General features: G+C 42.6%; 1 protein-coding gene across 4 annotated transcripts in view; it reads left to right on the forward strand.

The window, feature by feature from the left end:
- eif4g1a (eukaryotic translation initiation factor 4 gamma, 1a) overlaps positions 1-16324 on the forward strand; it is a 146422-nt gene that overhangs the window by 125389 nt on the left and 4709 nt on the right. For all 4 annotated transcript variants that reach the window (XM_060834761.1, XM_060834760.1, XM_060834759.1 and 1 more), the window contains 3 exons: positions 8579-8704; positions 10517-10598; positions 10688-10786. In XM_060834761.1, coding sequence (XP_060690744.1) covers positions 8579-8704; positions 10517-10598; positions 10688-10786 — 307 coding nt within the window. The remainder of the gene's footprint in view (positions 1-8578; positions 8705-10516; positions 10599-10687; positions 10787-16324) is intronic.

The raw sequence follows: 16324 nt of genomic DNA on the forward strand, positions 1-16324 counted from the left end.
ACAGAATTTATTGGCAAGTAGATTCTGATTGGTTAGCAAGTCTTATTCTGTTTGGTAGAGATGTTGCTGTGGACCGTGCACCAGTTAAATAACTGACTGCTAACTGCCAGGCTTTGCTGAACTCTAAATTGGACAGATTGACTCTGGTCAAGGCATTGTTTTGAGAAATGAACCAGAGAATGATTTGATTGTCACATACTTCAATGATTTGAAATAGTTGTTGTGGTTCTATTCGCCGAGCTGGGAATTTGTGTTGCAGACGTTTCGTCCCCTATCTAGGTGACATCCCCTGTGCTTAGGAGCTTCCTGTGAAGTGCTTCTGTGATCTTTCCTCCGGCATTTGTAATGCCGGAGGAAAGATCACAGAAGCGCTTCACAGGAGGCTCCCAAGCACAGAGGATTTCACCTAGACCGGAGCCGAAACGTCTGCAACACAAATGCCCAGCTCGGCGAACAGAACCACAACAATAAGCACCCGAGCTACAAATCTTCTCACAAACTTTGAATTTGAAATGGTTGCAATGTTAGAGCCAAATTTTCTTTTTACTATGTTAATAAATATATTCTCAAGTTTGCCTTAAATTTTCCACATTGCAGCCCTAGCTGTTAATCTTTAAATGTCTGCATATTTGAGTATATTCTGAATGATTTGGCAAATGTTCAATTGTGGAATCCTATCTAATGTTGACGCTGTTTTGAAGGGCTGGCTGGATACAGGTAATACCTATTGCAAACACCTGAAGAGAGAGCGTTCAATTGGCCTGGAAGAGTAAGGTTCAAGCAACAAGTGAAGCTAGCTGATTAAGTTGCTCATTATGCAGTAGTAACATGAGTGGTGTTCTTGACTAACAGATGCTGTTAAGCCACGGTGATGATCTACAGATCTCACCAATGAGTAATATAGCATATGAATTTCGGTGCTAGTATGATGCATATGATGATTCATACTTCCCAAAGAATGGTGGATCATATGAAAAACGTGTATTCCTTGGTTGTCTGCTACAGGCAAGCTATTGGCCAAACCCAATCAACCATACTCCAAAACTCAACACAATGTCTGATAAAATTGTTATGGTGTAAGAGAAGGCCTTTCAGCTCATGTTTGCAGCATCTCTGCAGTGACCACCATTACCTAGAACCTATCTCCTGTCTCTTTCCTATATACCTGTATGCTATTTATATGCAAATAAGCATCCAACGTCTTAACTACTTGTTGTGTTGAAATTTGTTTTTTCTCATCACTTTCTAAATTCATGCTCACTTGTTCTTGTTCCTTTTATGAGCTAAACATTCTGTCCCTAGTGTTCCATCCAGCCCGCTCATGACTTTCAAAACCTCTTATCAAATCTCCTTTCAGGTATTGCCTTTCCAATGAGATTAGTTCTAAGTTATTTAATCTATCCTCATTACTCAACATTCAATCTCGTTCCTAAAGACATTCTTGTGAATTGTTCCTACATTCTTTTCAGTGCATTCACATCTTTCCTATAATGTGGCACCAACAACCATATTCTCTATTTCAGCTTAGGTCAAATAAGTTTTGTTAAAGCTCAACATATCCTCCGTGCTCTTTTACTCTATGCCCATACTAATAATGTTGAGGACACTGTATACTTATTAACTGCTCTCTATATTTGTCCTGCCACCTTTTGATTTCTGCGTGTACACCGGGTCCGATTGTACCGCCCATTTTATATTGTCTTTGTGTTCTTCCAACCGGAGTGCATAGAATCATTGAATTTACAGTACAGAAGGATGCCATTTGACCCATTGTGCCTGTAGTGGCTCTCTGTCTACCCAGCTGATTCAATTCTCTCGCCTGGTCCCTAACCCTGTAAATTCATTTTCAAATATACATCCACCTCTCTTTTTAAACCTCCTATGGAATCTGTCTTCACCACACTCCCAGGCAGTGTTCCGAATCCTAACAACTCACTCACTAAAAAATGTCTCTCCTCATCTCCCTGAAGACTCTTTCTAGCAATCTTGAAATTGCAATCCCTAGTTACTGACACATGGGTGCCACAGTGGCTCAATGGTTAGCACTGCTGCCTCTCATGGCTGAGGATCCCGGTTAAATTCCAGCCTTGGATGACTTTTTTGTGTGGAGTTTGTACATTCTCCCTGTGATTTCGTGGGTTTCCTCGCACAATCCAAAAATGTGCAGATTAGCTGGATTGGCCATGCAAAATTGCCAGTAGTGTCTAGGAATGTGCGGGCAGTATGGTATAGCGATGGGAAATGAGGTTACAGGGATAGGGTACATGGGGGGAGTTAGGGTGGGATGCTATTTGATGGGGGTGGGGGTGTGTTATGTGGACTCAATGGGCTGAATGTCCTGCTTCCACACTATAGGGATTCTACCGTACCAGCTAGTGGAAAAGGAATATCCTTGTGAACATCACAGTAAAGTAATCTCCATCTTTTCTGCTCCAAAGAAAATAAGCCCAATTTCTCATCCATCCTTGTATGAAAGATCCACAATTCTTGGTATCATTCTAGTAAATATCTTTTTGGACTCTTGTCCAAGGCATTAACCATCCTTCCTTTTAAGCAATGTGCCCAGAGCTGAACACACTACTCCAAATGTGGTCTGACCAATGATTTGTAGAGGCTTAGCATAGTTCCTTTGCTCATATACTCTATGGAGGAGAAAGTGAGGTCTGCAGATGTTGGAGATCAGAGCTGAAAATGTGTTGCTGGAAAAGCACAGCAGGTCAGGCAGCATCCAAAGAACAGGAAATTCGACGTTTCGGGCATAAGCCCTTCTTCAGGAATGAGGAAAGTGTGTCCAGCAGGCTAAGATAAAAGGTAGGGAGGAGGGACTTGGGGGAGGGGCGATGGAGATGCGATAGGTAGAAGGAGGTCAAGGTGAGGGTGATAGGCCGGAGTGAGGTGGGGCGGAGAGGTCAGGAAGAAGATTGCAGGTACAAGGTGGGGGGAGGGCAAATGAGGAAACTGGAGAAATCGGAGTTCATCTCTTGTGGTTGGAGGGTTCCCAGGCGGAAGATGAGGCGCTCTTCCTCCAACCGTCGTTTTGTTATGGTCTGGCGATGGAGGAGTCCAAGGACCTGCATGTCCTTGGTGGAGTGGGAGGGGGAGTTGAAGTGTTGAGCCACGGGGTGGTTGGGTTGGTTGGTCCGGGTGTCCCAGAGGTGTTCTCTGAAACGTTCCGCAAGTAGGCGGCCTGTCTCCCCAATATAGTGGAGGCCACATCGGGTGCAGCGGATGCAATAGATGATGTGTGTGGAGGTGCAGGTTGGGTTAGTAGGGGGTGTGGATCTGACGAGGGAGTCACGGAGGGACTGGTCTTTTTGGAACGCTGATGGGGGGGGGGGGGTGTATATCCCTGGTGGTGGGGTCCGTTTGGAGGTGGCGGAAATACGACGGATGATACGCTGTATATGGAGGTTGGTGGGGTGGTAGGTGAGAACCAGTGAGGTTCTGTCCAGGTGGCGGTTGGAGGGGCGGGGCTCAAGGGTGGAGGAGCAGGAAGAGGAGGAGATGCGGTGGAGGGCATCGTTGATCACGTCTGGGGGGGAGTCTGCGGTCCTTGAAGAAGGAGGCCATCTGGGCTGTATGGTATTGGAGCTGGTCCTCCTGGGAGCAGATGCGGCGGAGACGAAGGGATTGTGAATATGGGACGGCGTTTTTACAGGGTGCAGGTTGGGAGGAGGTGTAGTCTAGGTAGCTGTGGGAGTCATTCGGTTTACAGTAAATGTCTGTGTTGATTCGGTCGCCCGAGATAGAAATGGGAAGGTCTAGGAAGGGGAGGGAGGAGTCTGAGACGGTCCAAGTGAATTTGAGGTCGGGGTGGAAGGTGTTGGTTCCAGGTGAATTTGAGGTCGGGGTGGAAGGTGTTGGTATACTCTATGCCTTTATTTCTAAACCCAAGGAACCTATAAGCGGTCTTAGCTATTTCAGTTTGCCTGGCCACCTCAGAATTATGGATGTGAATCCTGAAGTCCCTATTCTCCCCCAAAATTGTACTCCCAAGCCTGGATTGTCTCTTGTTTCTACCAAAATGCATTAACTTCACATTTCCCTCCCTGGGGTTTGGGGGAGTCCAGACCTAGAGGGCATAGGTTTAAGGTGAGAGGGGCAAGATATAAAAGAGACCCCAGGGGAAGCTCCAGTATAAACCTTTTCACGCAGAGGGTGGTGTGATTATGAAATGAGCTGCGAGAGGCAGTGGTGGAAGCTAGTACAATTGCAGCGTTTAAAAGGCATCTGGATGGGTATGTGAATAGGAAGGGTTTGGAGGCATATGGGCCGAGTGCTTGCAGGTAGGACGAGGTTGGGATATCTGGTTGGCATGGACAGGTTGAACCAAAGGGTCTGTTTCCGTGCTGTACATCTAAGTCGATTTCTCTGCATTGAATTTCATCTGTCAGGTGCCTGCCCATTTTGCTAACCTGTCAATGTCTCTGTGAAGGTGATCAGCATCATCACAATTCACTATTCTCCCTAGCTTCACATAAGCTGCAAATTTAGAGATTTTTGCCCTCAACACCCATCTCCAAATTATTATATAATCAGAAAAAGCATGGATCCCAATACTGATTCTTGGGAATCACTAGTTTCAACTCCCTTCCAATCTGAGAAATGTCCATCTATACCTTCCCTCTGTTGTGTATTTTTAAGCCAAGTTCTACTCCATGCTGCCGTCACCTCTCTCTTTTTCTCTACATTGAACTTCAAGAGGCACCTATCTGTTCATTCCAACTTGTCCTTTTGGAGTTCCATACTGCTGTCTCTCAAATTACAGCTCTTTCAAGTTTTTGTCATCTGCCACTTTTGAAATTCACCTGCACGTGAAAATTTAGATCCGAATGTATATCAGGAAAAGCAAAGATCTCAAAGCAGATCTCTTCCCTAGGGAAGCTCCATTACAAACCTTACTTTGGCTTTAAGTGTCTATTGACCATTGCTCTGTTTCCTATCACTGTCAGTTTTGGATTCATGTTACTTTCCATGATTTATGATGCCCATAATTAAACCTTTCTGATGGCTGCTCTGTAGCACAGTATCAAATGCTTGGAAATCCGTGTAAACCATGTGTGAACAGTGTACCCTCATCAAGCCGTTATGTTACCTTTTAGAAAAGGACAACTCCGCTAAATGCAATTGCCCCTTTTGAAATTCATGCTGGCTCTTCCTAATCACCTTGCCTTTTTCTATGTGACGACTAATTCTATTCTGAGTATTTGTTTCTAGAAGCTTCCCCATCCTGTCACCAAAGTTAAATTGACTAATCTTGTAATTGCTGGAGTTATCCTTAAGATCTTCCTTCAAAACTCTGATGTTTGCAATTCTCCAGTCTGCTGGCCCACAACATCTGCCCTCACTACTTTCAAAATCCTCAAGTGGGTCTCATCTGGTTCCTTATCAAGTTTTAAGTATTGTAACACTTCCAACACTAGTATATTAATTTTGGAACTCTTCTAGTGGCAGAACTTCATCTCATGTCATCGTTGCCTGGACAGATGCAAAGTCTTCATTTATCAGCTCAGTCATGCAAGTGCGAATCCCCTTTTTGGTCCTCTGTTGGACCTACTCCTCTCTTAACTGCTGCTTTACTCTGTATATGCCTATAGAATGCTTTGAGATTCCCCTCTGTGCTGATCACTTCCCATAATTCCTGTTTGCTTCTCTTATTTACATTTTGACCTTCCCTCTAAACCTTCAGCATTGGTTCTCTTGTTATTTTTTGCCTTATGCCTGTCTTAAGTGAACGTTTTTTTCCCCTCGTGTTAATTTCTCCCTCCTTTGCCATCCAGGAGTCTCTTTGTCCCAAGTTTCCCATTTGAGGGAATATATCTTGACTATTCCTGAAATATCTGGCCTTTGAAGGTAGCCCATTGTTCAATTACTGTTTGATTGCATCGAGATTAGCGAATAAATCCTACCCAGCTGTGTTCTTGTCCTACTGAAGTCAGCTCTCCACCAGTTTATTTTTTTAAATTTTGAGTTGTTGCATTTCATTCTCCACCAACATCCTGAACCTTATAATACAATGATTACTGTCTCTTAAATGTTCCCCCATTGTTACTTGATCCACTTGGACCACCTCATTTCCAAAGACCAAGTACAATAATGCATCCTTTCTTGTTGGACTGAGCATGTACTATTGTAGGAAATTCATGCTGAATGCTGTGTAGGAACAATTGTCCCTCACTGTGCCTTGTCTGTATTTGAATTGAAAAGAATTTATTCTCGTGTGTACTGAGGCACAGTGAAAAGCTTTGTCTTGCAAGCAATACAGGCAGATCAGAGTTAAATAGCATAGATCGTAAATAATAGGTAAACAAAACGGCAAAAACAAAAACACAGGTACAGGCGGATGTTAAGAGTTTGAGTCCATTCTGTATTCTCAGAACAGTAGGGTAGAAATGTTGCAAAACCAGCTGGTGCATGTGTTCAGGCTTCTGTACCTTCTCCCCGATGGTAGAGGTTGGCGAAAAACATTGCCAGCGTTGGATGGACCTTTGAGAATGCTGGTGGCCTTCACTTGACAGCGGGTGTGGTAGACGGATTCTATAGGTGGAAGGTTGGCTTTTGTGTTCGCCTGGGCCGAGTTCACACTCTGTGTAACCGTTTCTGAACTTGAAGGGTACAGTTGCCACACTAGGTAGTGATACATACAGAATGCTCAGATGGCGTACCTATAAAAATTGGCAAGGGTATTCGCCATCATCTCAAGAAGAGATGATGTTAGGCCTTTGTAACCAGTGGGTCCACATGAAGGGTCCAAGAAAGCTTGATGTGGATGATCACTCCCAGGAGCTTGACACTCTCCACTCGTTCCACCTCTGTGTTGTTAATATGTGGGGGTGGCCATGAGTAACATCCTGCCGAAAGTCAATAATGAGTTCCTTGGTTTTGCCAGCGTTGAGAGCTACATTGTTGCCATCTGAGATTCGACTGACTATGGTGGTGTCATCAGCGAACTTGTAAATGGCATTCGTCTGGTATTTGATGACACAGTCATGGGTATACAGTGAATACAGCAGGGGGCTGAGTATGCATCCCTTGGGGGCTCCAGTGTTGAGTGTTAGTGAGGATGAAATATTGTCCCTGATCTTCACTGATTTGTGGCCCGTGGGTCAGGAAACTGAGGATCCAGTTGTAGAGAGTGGGGCTTAGTCTGAGATCATTAAGTTTAATAATCAATCTCAAGGAGATGATGGTGTTGAAGGCTGAACTGTAGTCAATAGGTAGGATTCGTATGTAGCTGTTCTTGGAGTCAAGATATTCTAGAGAGGAGCGTAGGGCGAGTGATATGGCATCTGACATGGATCTGTTGGTCCGATAGGCAAATTGGAGTGGGTCAAGAGTAGTGGGGACACTGGAGTTGATTAATGCAGTGACCAGCCTTTCAAAGCACTTCATGACCACTGAAGTTGGGTCCACTGGGAGGGAGTCATTGAGACATGCTGCATGAGCAGCCTTAGGCACAGGGATGATGCTGGCCTTCTTGAACAGGCAGGAACAGTGGTCTGCTGCAGGGAACAGTGAAGATGTCTGAGAAGACCTTTGCCAGTTGATCTGCGCATGCTCTGAGTGCACGGCCTGGTACTCCGTCTGGTCCCATCGCTTTCCTTGGATTCGCATGAAGGACAACTGATCCGACCTCTAATACAGTGACTGTTGGAATAGGTGTTACCTCTCCTCTAAAATTTAAATATTTGGGTATTCAGAGCACCCGACAGCCACCACCAGCGCACCCCACTAGATAGCATTTGCTGAATAATCCCAAAAATTACCAATTTTGAAATAATGCCAAAGATTACTCTGACAGCTAATTTAGGTTCGCCAGTCAGGCTCAGTGTGGTGCTTTTGCACATATTGGAAGTTATGTATATTATTACATAGGGTCCTGTTCATTTGAAGATGGAATGTACACACATTGCACCTATTCCAATTAACTAAAGTAGGTGATAGCCATTCTCTGATTCATTTCTCAAGTTGACCTTTTGACTTAAAATGTGAGTGTAGCTGGTCAATTAACTGATGATTGTTTAGTTGGTGCTTACTCAATGGCAATCTAGCACCAAAGTCCACTTACTAACAAGTAAGTACTGTTCTCATAGTTTGAAATATCGTTTTCCTTTTACATTGATATCTTTTTTGAATTATCTTGATGAATGCAAAATGAAAAGCTTTGACAAAATGTAATACTGAGCATTTCCAAAGAATAGTTTTTTGAGACAGTATATACAGCTGCGACAAGTGTACAGTGTCTGGATCAACTATATACCTCTATTGCTGTGAGGACTTGTGTCTTCAGATTTTTATGTGATAAATGTCGAAAGGCATCAATTCAATTACTTGTGTCTATTAGCAGCAGCTTTTTTTTACCTCAACTGTTTTATCAAATGTGACTGAAATCTTTGTGTTTATATTAACTTGTGAATGTGAAATCAATGCTGAGAAGAGTTAAATCTGCAAAATTTGGTTTGGCATATTAATTTACCAATCTTTACATGCCAGTATATTTAATTTGTGAAGCAGTTTTACCTAATTAATTCAATACTGTTCTATACTGTAAACTTGTGTTTTTATTTGCATACCATAGACTACATGAAATCCTTGAAATAGCTGAAGATATGGAAATTGATATCCCACATATATGGCAATATCTTGCTGAACTAATTGTTCACATGCTATATGATGGAGGCTTACCAATGGGAGATCTTTTCAGGTAATGGTGACAACTTTTGCTGATGTTATGAATTAAGTCAAAAAATGAAAATTGCATTAATATGGCAAAAATGGAAACCTTGTAAATTAATTTCTGTTCTTAAATATTCTTTAAAATACTTGATCATAACAAATATCACTTTAAATCCAGTGAATTTTAAAGTTCAGGCAAACATCACTGCGAATGTGCACTAAGCAGCAATGAATAAAATGATGAATAAATCAATTTTGTTGATTGTGGTAAGAAATAAAATGTTACATGCGACATTGCAGACGCCCTAGTTGCACGATGAATACTGTCCTAGAACTTTCAAGTTCATTACGAGTCACATCTGAAAAGCAATGCAGCAATAAGAAAGCCATTCTGTGCTAGATATTGAACCTTGGCGTAGGGCTGTAGCCCATAACCTGACTCTGGAGAGAGTGCTACTATTGAATTAAGATTTATCGATTTCTGACTGAGGAGTTTTAGTTGAGTAGCTCCTGGCTTTTAGAATAGCTGTTCAAATTGGCTGTTGAATTTCCAATTTCATGTTTAGGACAGGAATGACTAAAGGTAGGTGAATATGATGACCTCACGAATGCTAGGCCATCATTTGTGTTAACTGGGAATTTTAAGTTATAAAGATTTTCCCTCTGGATCAAACAGCGGTGTGTGAGTTCAGATCACTTTCTCGATCTGAACTGATGCTCATTACAAAGCTAAATTTGTTAGCATTGTCATCCTTCAAATGAGATTTCAAACAAAATGCAGTTGTACTGCCTAAAGAACAGAATTTTTTTATAAACCAACATTTCTATTTTAATCATGATTACCAAAACAATACCAAGGCTGGTTATTTATTTCCACAGCTGTTTGTCTAGTCTGTGCAAAGCAGTACATTTTTGGAGGTGGTTGAAAGCTGTAGTCATTTGCTACATGAATGGAAGGCTAAAATGCTTGACATTGTTGTGAAACTTGAAAGGGCTCAGAAAAGATTTACAAGGGTGTTGCCAGGGTTGGAGGATTTGAGCTATGGGGAGAGGCTGAACCGGCTAGGGCTGTTTTTCCTGGAGCATCAGAAGCTGAGGGGTGACCTTAGAGGCTTACAAAATTGAGGGGCATGGATAGGATAAATGGGCAAAGTCTTTTCTTTGGGATTGGGGAGTCCAGAACTAGAAGGCATAGGTTTAGGGTGAGAAGGGAAATAAATAAAAGGGACCTGTGGGGCAGTTTTTTCACACAGAGGGCAGTACGTGCATGGAATGAGCTGCCAGAGGAAGTGGTGAAAGCTGGTACAATTGCAACATTTAAAAGGCATTTGGGTGGGTATATGAATAGGAAGGGTTTGGAGGGATATAGACCAGGTGCTGGCAAGTGGGACTAGATTGGGTTGGGATATCTGGACGGATTGGACTGAAGGGTTTCTGTGTATCTCTATCTGTTGGATCCATTCAAAACCAAGTATCGAGTAATACATGGTTTAATGTGAGCACAAGCATATTTCTGTAGGTGCAAATGTGATTTTGAGTACATGACTAAGTGGCATAGATTCCTCTGTATGCTAGACCACGGGCCTCCATTCGTTGAAAATTTAAATTGATTTTCCGGAGTATGAAAAGCTTTTCAACCTGGTTGTTGAGGATTTTTTAAAAACTTTAATTTGGCCAAATGTTTGTGTGTGCTTTCGGTTCTGAAACTGGATGTGTAGCATATATCTTTCACAAAATGGTATAATACATTCTTTATTGGGTCACTTAGGATTTTACGTGAATTTTTTTGTGAAATTAATTTCTTAAGACTTTTCCTGAAATAAATTTGTTCTCTTGGCAGAGAAGTGGCCAAACCACTGATCCCTATTGGAAAGGCTGGCCTTCTGCTTGCTGATCTACTGTGTTTACTTTGCAAAGGAATGGTAAGTTGTGATTACTTGATGCAAGTTTATATTTGTGTCCATGCCGTTTAAAGTTGATAATTCTCACATTGAATTCCTCAATCTTGCAGAGCCGTAAGAAGGTAGGCTCTTTGTGGAGAGAAGGTGGTCTCAGCTGGAAGGAATTCCTTCCTGAGGAAAAAGACATCAACCAATTTGTCACAGAGAAGGTATTTCTATTATGTTTTGTATTCTTGAGCCCAAGGGGCAGCAGTACACTTTTATTTGGTGCTGAATAAATTTTCTGAGTTTTGTGTATTGCTTTAGTGCAAGAGCCGTAATATTTGACAATAGGTCTGTTGACACAAAATGTTATCTTCTAGCACATGTACATAGTGCTATTGTTGCTGAACTTGCCAAGACATCCTACTTTGCAATTTTGGAGTGGGTTTCAGTGGCAGGAAGAGGGATGTCATGGGGGCTGGTGGGGCATTGCCACAGTGAGAAGAGGAGGAGATCACAGCAGCTGTTCTCTTCTTGATCCCAATGTCCCTGCCCTCCCTTCGTGCCTCCTCCCAATCTCTTTATCCTCTCTCTCTCTCTCTTTATTCTCTCTCTCTCTCCCTCTCTCTCTCTCTCTCTCTCTCTCTCTCTCTCTCTCTCTTTATTCTCTCTCTCTCTCTCTCTCTTTATTCTCTCTCTCTCTCTCTCTCTTTATTCTCTCTCTCTCTCTCTCTCTTTATTCTCTCTCTCTCTTTATTCTCTCTCTCCCTCTCTCCCTCTCCCCCCCAAACCCAACGTCTGTGCATGTTTGATTAAAGCTGCTTGTGGTGTCAACAAACACAGCCTATAATAATTCCACCGTTCTGCATTATCCTATTTCTCTAATTTCCTGAGTAACCAGGTGCTGGATCTTGTCATATTTTGACCGAGTGTAAATCTTGTTGAGTTTCATGGAGTATTTCTGTGAGGCCCAGTGAGATTCCTCAAATTCTCCTCATTAACTATTTAGCCTGGCCCTATGGTGATGCTATTGTGCTGGCCCAATTCTACCACTTGCACTTGGAGGAATTCACTGCTGCCAGGATATCCTGGAAGTGCCTGTCATCCTAAGTGCTGTGTCTTCATGAAAATGCTGATGTGCAAGCTGGTCAGTCCAGAATTGCCCTGCACAATGAGAGATCCTGCTGAGCTTGCCACTTGGATCATGTTGCCCTCAGTTATCTGGAGGAATGGCTGACAGCATAGGAAGAAAGTCACCTTCCACTCAGTCAGGGTAAGAGCCACCATCATCTCTCTCCTGCTTCGCACTCACTGTATCTCTGCTACTGTATAGACCTCCCACAAAGGCACATGCTCTAGCACTCTAATTATTGCATGCAACATCTTCCTTCATGCTTTTATCAACCCTAACACCTGACATCACCAACCTACATGCCTTTTGCCCTCCCTATTCACTTACTCTGAGCAACTGCCCAAGTTTCCTCCATGTGCTGCAGCAGCTGTCCTGCCCAACTATATATCACTCCATGAGTTATTTCTCTAATTCCAGGAGAAAGCAGTCTCTGGTAGGAGAGAGAGTCAAGATTATTATGCTGCGAACATTCAATTCCTCACATTCTGAAGAGAGGAACCTGAGCCTGACGATCTTGATTGGCTGTGCCCAAATGTCTAGGTTGCTACTGAAGACTGCCCTTGATTTACTGTACTGGAACCCACTGAAGGCAGTCTCCGTTCACTAACGACTGCTGACCAATATCTTAGCTTTGCATCAACGTTCAGCAGCAAAGCAACACTGAAATGATGTGAACTTGGTAGCTTTGACAGAGGTGACAAAGTGCTAAAAGGTAGTGAAGGGATGCTGTGAGCATCCAGATGGGTTCAAAATGGACTGAGGACTAAGACAGCAAGCATACAGTCCTGCGATGCAGCCCATGAGTTTGGTGGAAGTTGCTGCATGCTTGAAACAACAGTCCAGTGTTGATTGTCATTGTGCCCCAGATTGCAGCTTTGTACCGCAGATGTATTCTGTAAGTGGTTTGGAACGTGCCATGAGGGTTCTGAGAAGCTCATAGGTGTTGGAAACCAGCTTCTAATAGATGTTTGTGTGCAGTCAGTGCACTGGAATATTCTATGAAATGTTATTTCTGTGTATCCAACATGGTGGCCTGGAGGACCAAATGGTGAGATGAAGCAATGAAGTACACACTCTGACCGTTGACCTTTGTCTGGAATAGTTGTTGTCTGGTTGCCTAACAATGGGAGGTAGGATAGGAAGCTGCACATAATGAGGCAAGATTTGCAATTAATAAGACTGACAAAAAGCAATAGTCCCAATTCATTAGCATTTCATTGCTTTCTCGTGACAATCTTTTCTTGACCCCTGGAACCGTCTTTAGGAGCAAGGGCCTCACCCAATTTGTTGTGCGATTATTCCCAGACTTTGTTGTACTGTTCAGGTTCCTATTAAATTTCTGCCCCATCAATCCTTTGACCTCTGTAACTAAACTTGATAACTGATCCTCAGTAGAGGATTCCAAAGATTCAGTTGTTTTGAGTGAACACTTTTTTTTTTCTCCTGATTTTTAGTCCAAATGACCATTCCTTAGTATGCAACTGTTATGGGGAGAAAGTGAAGACCTCCGATGCTTATGCTCAAAACATTTGCTCACCTGTTCCTCGGATGCTACCTGACTGGCTGTGCTTTTGCAGTGCCACACTTGTTGACTCTGAGACTGTTACCCCATTTTCTAGATTTCCCAACGCAGGCAAGCTGTTCCTCTGCCTGTATTCTACTAGGCCCCTTTTAAAATTTTATATTCAACTATATATTTAAAGTCCAAGGAACATATGTGTAATATAATAACCTCCTCCTAGGATAATCCCTTTTGTCACAGGAATCAATCTTGTAATCTTTATTTGCTACTACTTGAGGATATGCATTTCCTTCTCTCGTTTAAGAGAGATGAGTAAGTTTTTAAATGATTATCTGTGTGGCACCTTATCGGATGCGTTTCAAAAATCCAAATATGCCACATCATTGATTCCCTAACTCATCTATCTGACTCATTACATCCTCAAACACCACACAGCTTAGCCAAATCCAATTTTGCTTCCAAAGCCTAAGACTGGATGAAATCTAGATTTTAGATGATCTTGTTGAATGATGGAGCAGGCTCAAGAAGTCTGCTCTTATTTTGTATCTTCTTTAAATATAAATTAAATCTGGACTTCCTGCTCCAGTCCATCTAGGCAATCTGAATGAATCCAAGAGCATTCTCTAAGGCTGAATTTCCTGAAGTATCTAAACTGAGAGATTATTTAACTAGCTGGGATTCTTGAAGAGGTAACAGAGGCTTATTGATGGTAACTGCTGCTGATACCAGAAGTTTGGTACAGTATCATACAAAAGTCTTGAGAAACGTTTTAGGTCATGGTATGGAAGAGACATTAGCAATGTAAATCCAAAATTGGCTGTGTGATTGGAGACAATAATGATTAATAGATATTCTTCAAGCTGGAGGAAGTTTTGCTCAGACACTGGAACCCTTGCTTTTCCTGTTCTGTATTATTGATCCAGATCTTGATATGTAGGGGACAGTTTCAGAGTTTACAAATGACACGAAATGTAAAAGGATTATAAACTGAGGAGAAGATAGTTAGAACTCCAAAAGGACGTAGACAAGTTGGAGTGGCAGATGAGGTACAATGCGGAGAAGAAAGTGTGAGGTAATGTACTTTGGTAGGAAGAACATTGAAAGACAATGCAAAATACGAGGTCCGGTTCTAAAGGGGGTATAGAGCAGAGGGGTCTGAATGTATGTGTGCATGGATCATTGGCAGGACAAGCGCAAAAGCGATTTATAGGAATGGTTTGAGGAATGAGAAACTTCAGTCATGAAGATTAGATTGAATAAGTTAGAGCTGTTCGCCTTGGAGAGAAGACGACTGAGGGGAAATTGATAGAGATTTTCAAAATCATGAGCCGGTTGATTAGAATAAATAGAGAGACATTGTTCGCATTCGTAAAAGGAACAAGTGCACAAAAATATAGACTTAGTGGTGTGTGAAAGAAGCTAGGGTGATGTCATAACGTTTAACACTGCAAGTAGATGGGAATGATGTGCAAAGGTACAAGGGGGAAAAGGCAAGAGATTGCCCTCGGTAATGATTAGATAGATTCCCTACAGTATGGAAACAGGCCCTTCAGCCCAACAAGTCCACACTGACCCCTCCGAAGAGTAACCCACCCAGACCTATTTCCCTCTAACTAATGCACCTAGCATGCTGGGCAATTTAGCCTGGTCAATTCACCTAATCTGCACATCTTTGGACTGTGGTTGAAAACCGGAGCACCCGGAGGAAACCCATGCAGACACCATTTTTGGGAGGCAGTTCCAGAATTTGACCCAGTGATGTTGAAAGAACGGCAAGGTGTTTTCAGGTCAGGATGGTGAGTGGCTTTGAGGGAACTTGCAGGTGGCAATGTCCCCATGTTGCCTGCTGTACTTGTCCTTTTGTGTGGTAGTGGTTGTGGGTTTGGAGGGTGCTGTCTAAGGAGCCTTGATGAATTTCTGCGATGCATTTGGTACGGATTGGTGGTGCTGATGAGAATGAATGTTTGTGGACTGCTTTGTCCTGAATAATGTCAAATTTCTTGTGTTTTTGGAACTGCACACATGCAGACAAGTGGGGAGTGTTCCATTGCACTCCTACTAGAGAAGGAACAAAACTTGACCTATTATTGGGAAACAAGGCAGGACAGGTGACTGAGTTGTCAGTGGGGGAGCACTTTAGGGCCAGTGATCATAATTATTGGTTTTAATATCGTAATGGAAAAGGATAGACCAGATGTAAAAGTTCAAGTTCTAAATTGGAGTAAGACCAATTTTGATGGTGTGTGCCTATTTGTGGAAAAGCAGGAAATTAGGGAGATACTAAGTTAGTATTTTGTATCAGTGTTTACTATGGAGAAGGATATGGAAGATGTAGAATGTGGGGAAATAAATAGCGACATCTTGAAAAATGTCCATATTACAGAGGTGGTGGTGCTGAATGTCTTAAAATGCATAAAGGTGGATAAATGCCCAGGACCTGATTTGAGTATCTCCTAGAACTCTGTGGGAAGCTAAGGATGAGATTGTTGTCCGAGATATTTGTATCATAGCCACAGGCAAGGTGCCGGAAAACTGCAGGTTGGCTAACATGGTGCCACTATTTAAGTAAGATGGTATGGAAAAGCTAGGGAACTATAGACCTGTGAGCCTGACATCGGTAGTGGGCAAGTTGTTGGAGGAAATCCAGTCAGCGTGGGTGAGTTGGTTTGAAGAATCTATTTTTGTACTGTATATCTCTGACTCCGACACCGGGTCGGCATGGACAAGTCGGACCAAAGGTTCTTTGCTGACTTGTGCATTAAGATGGTGAGCAAGCTTTGGTGAATCAAGAGGTAAGTTAATTGCCACAATATTCTTAGCCTCCAGCCTGCTCTGTAGCCACAGTACTTGTATGGCTAAACTAGTTGCTGGTAAATAGATGTTGATTGTGAGCAATTCCGTGATAGGCGCAATTAGACCAATGTTATGAAAGTTGGTGTGGGTGTCTTAGTAATTCCATAAATGAGGTCAGAAATGCATCTTGAGGTCAAATGTGAACAAATTGGCTTAATTTCAGATTGTTGAAATGGGGAGGGATGAAGTCTGTAATTGGCTGACTGAGTTTGGAGTAGGAGCTGAAACAACATTTTAGAGGAACTTTCTATGTTAGCT

This window comes from Hemiscyllium ocellatum, chromosome 13, assembly GCF_020745735.1.
Source record: "Hemiscyllium ocellatum isolate sHemOce1 chromosome 13, sHemOce1.pat.X.cur, whole genome shotgun sequence".
NCBI classification, from domain to species: Eukaryota; Metazoa; Chordata; class Chondrichthyes; order Orectolobiformes; family Hemiscylliidae; genus Hemiscyllium; species Hemiscyllium ocellatum.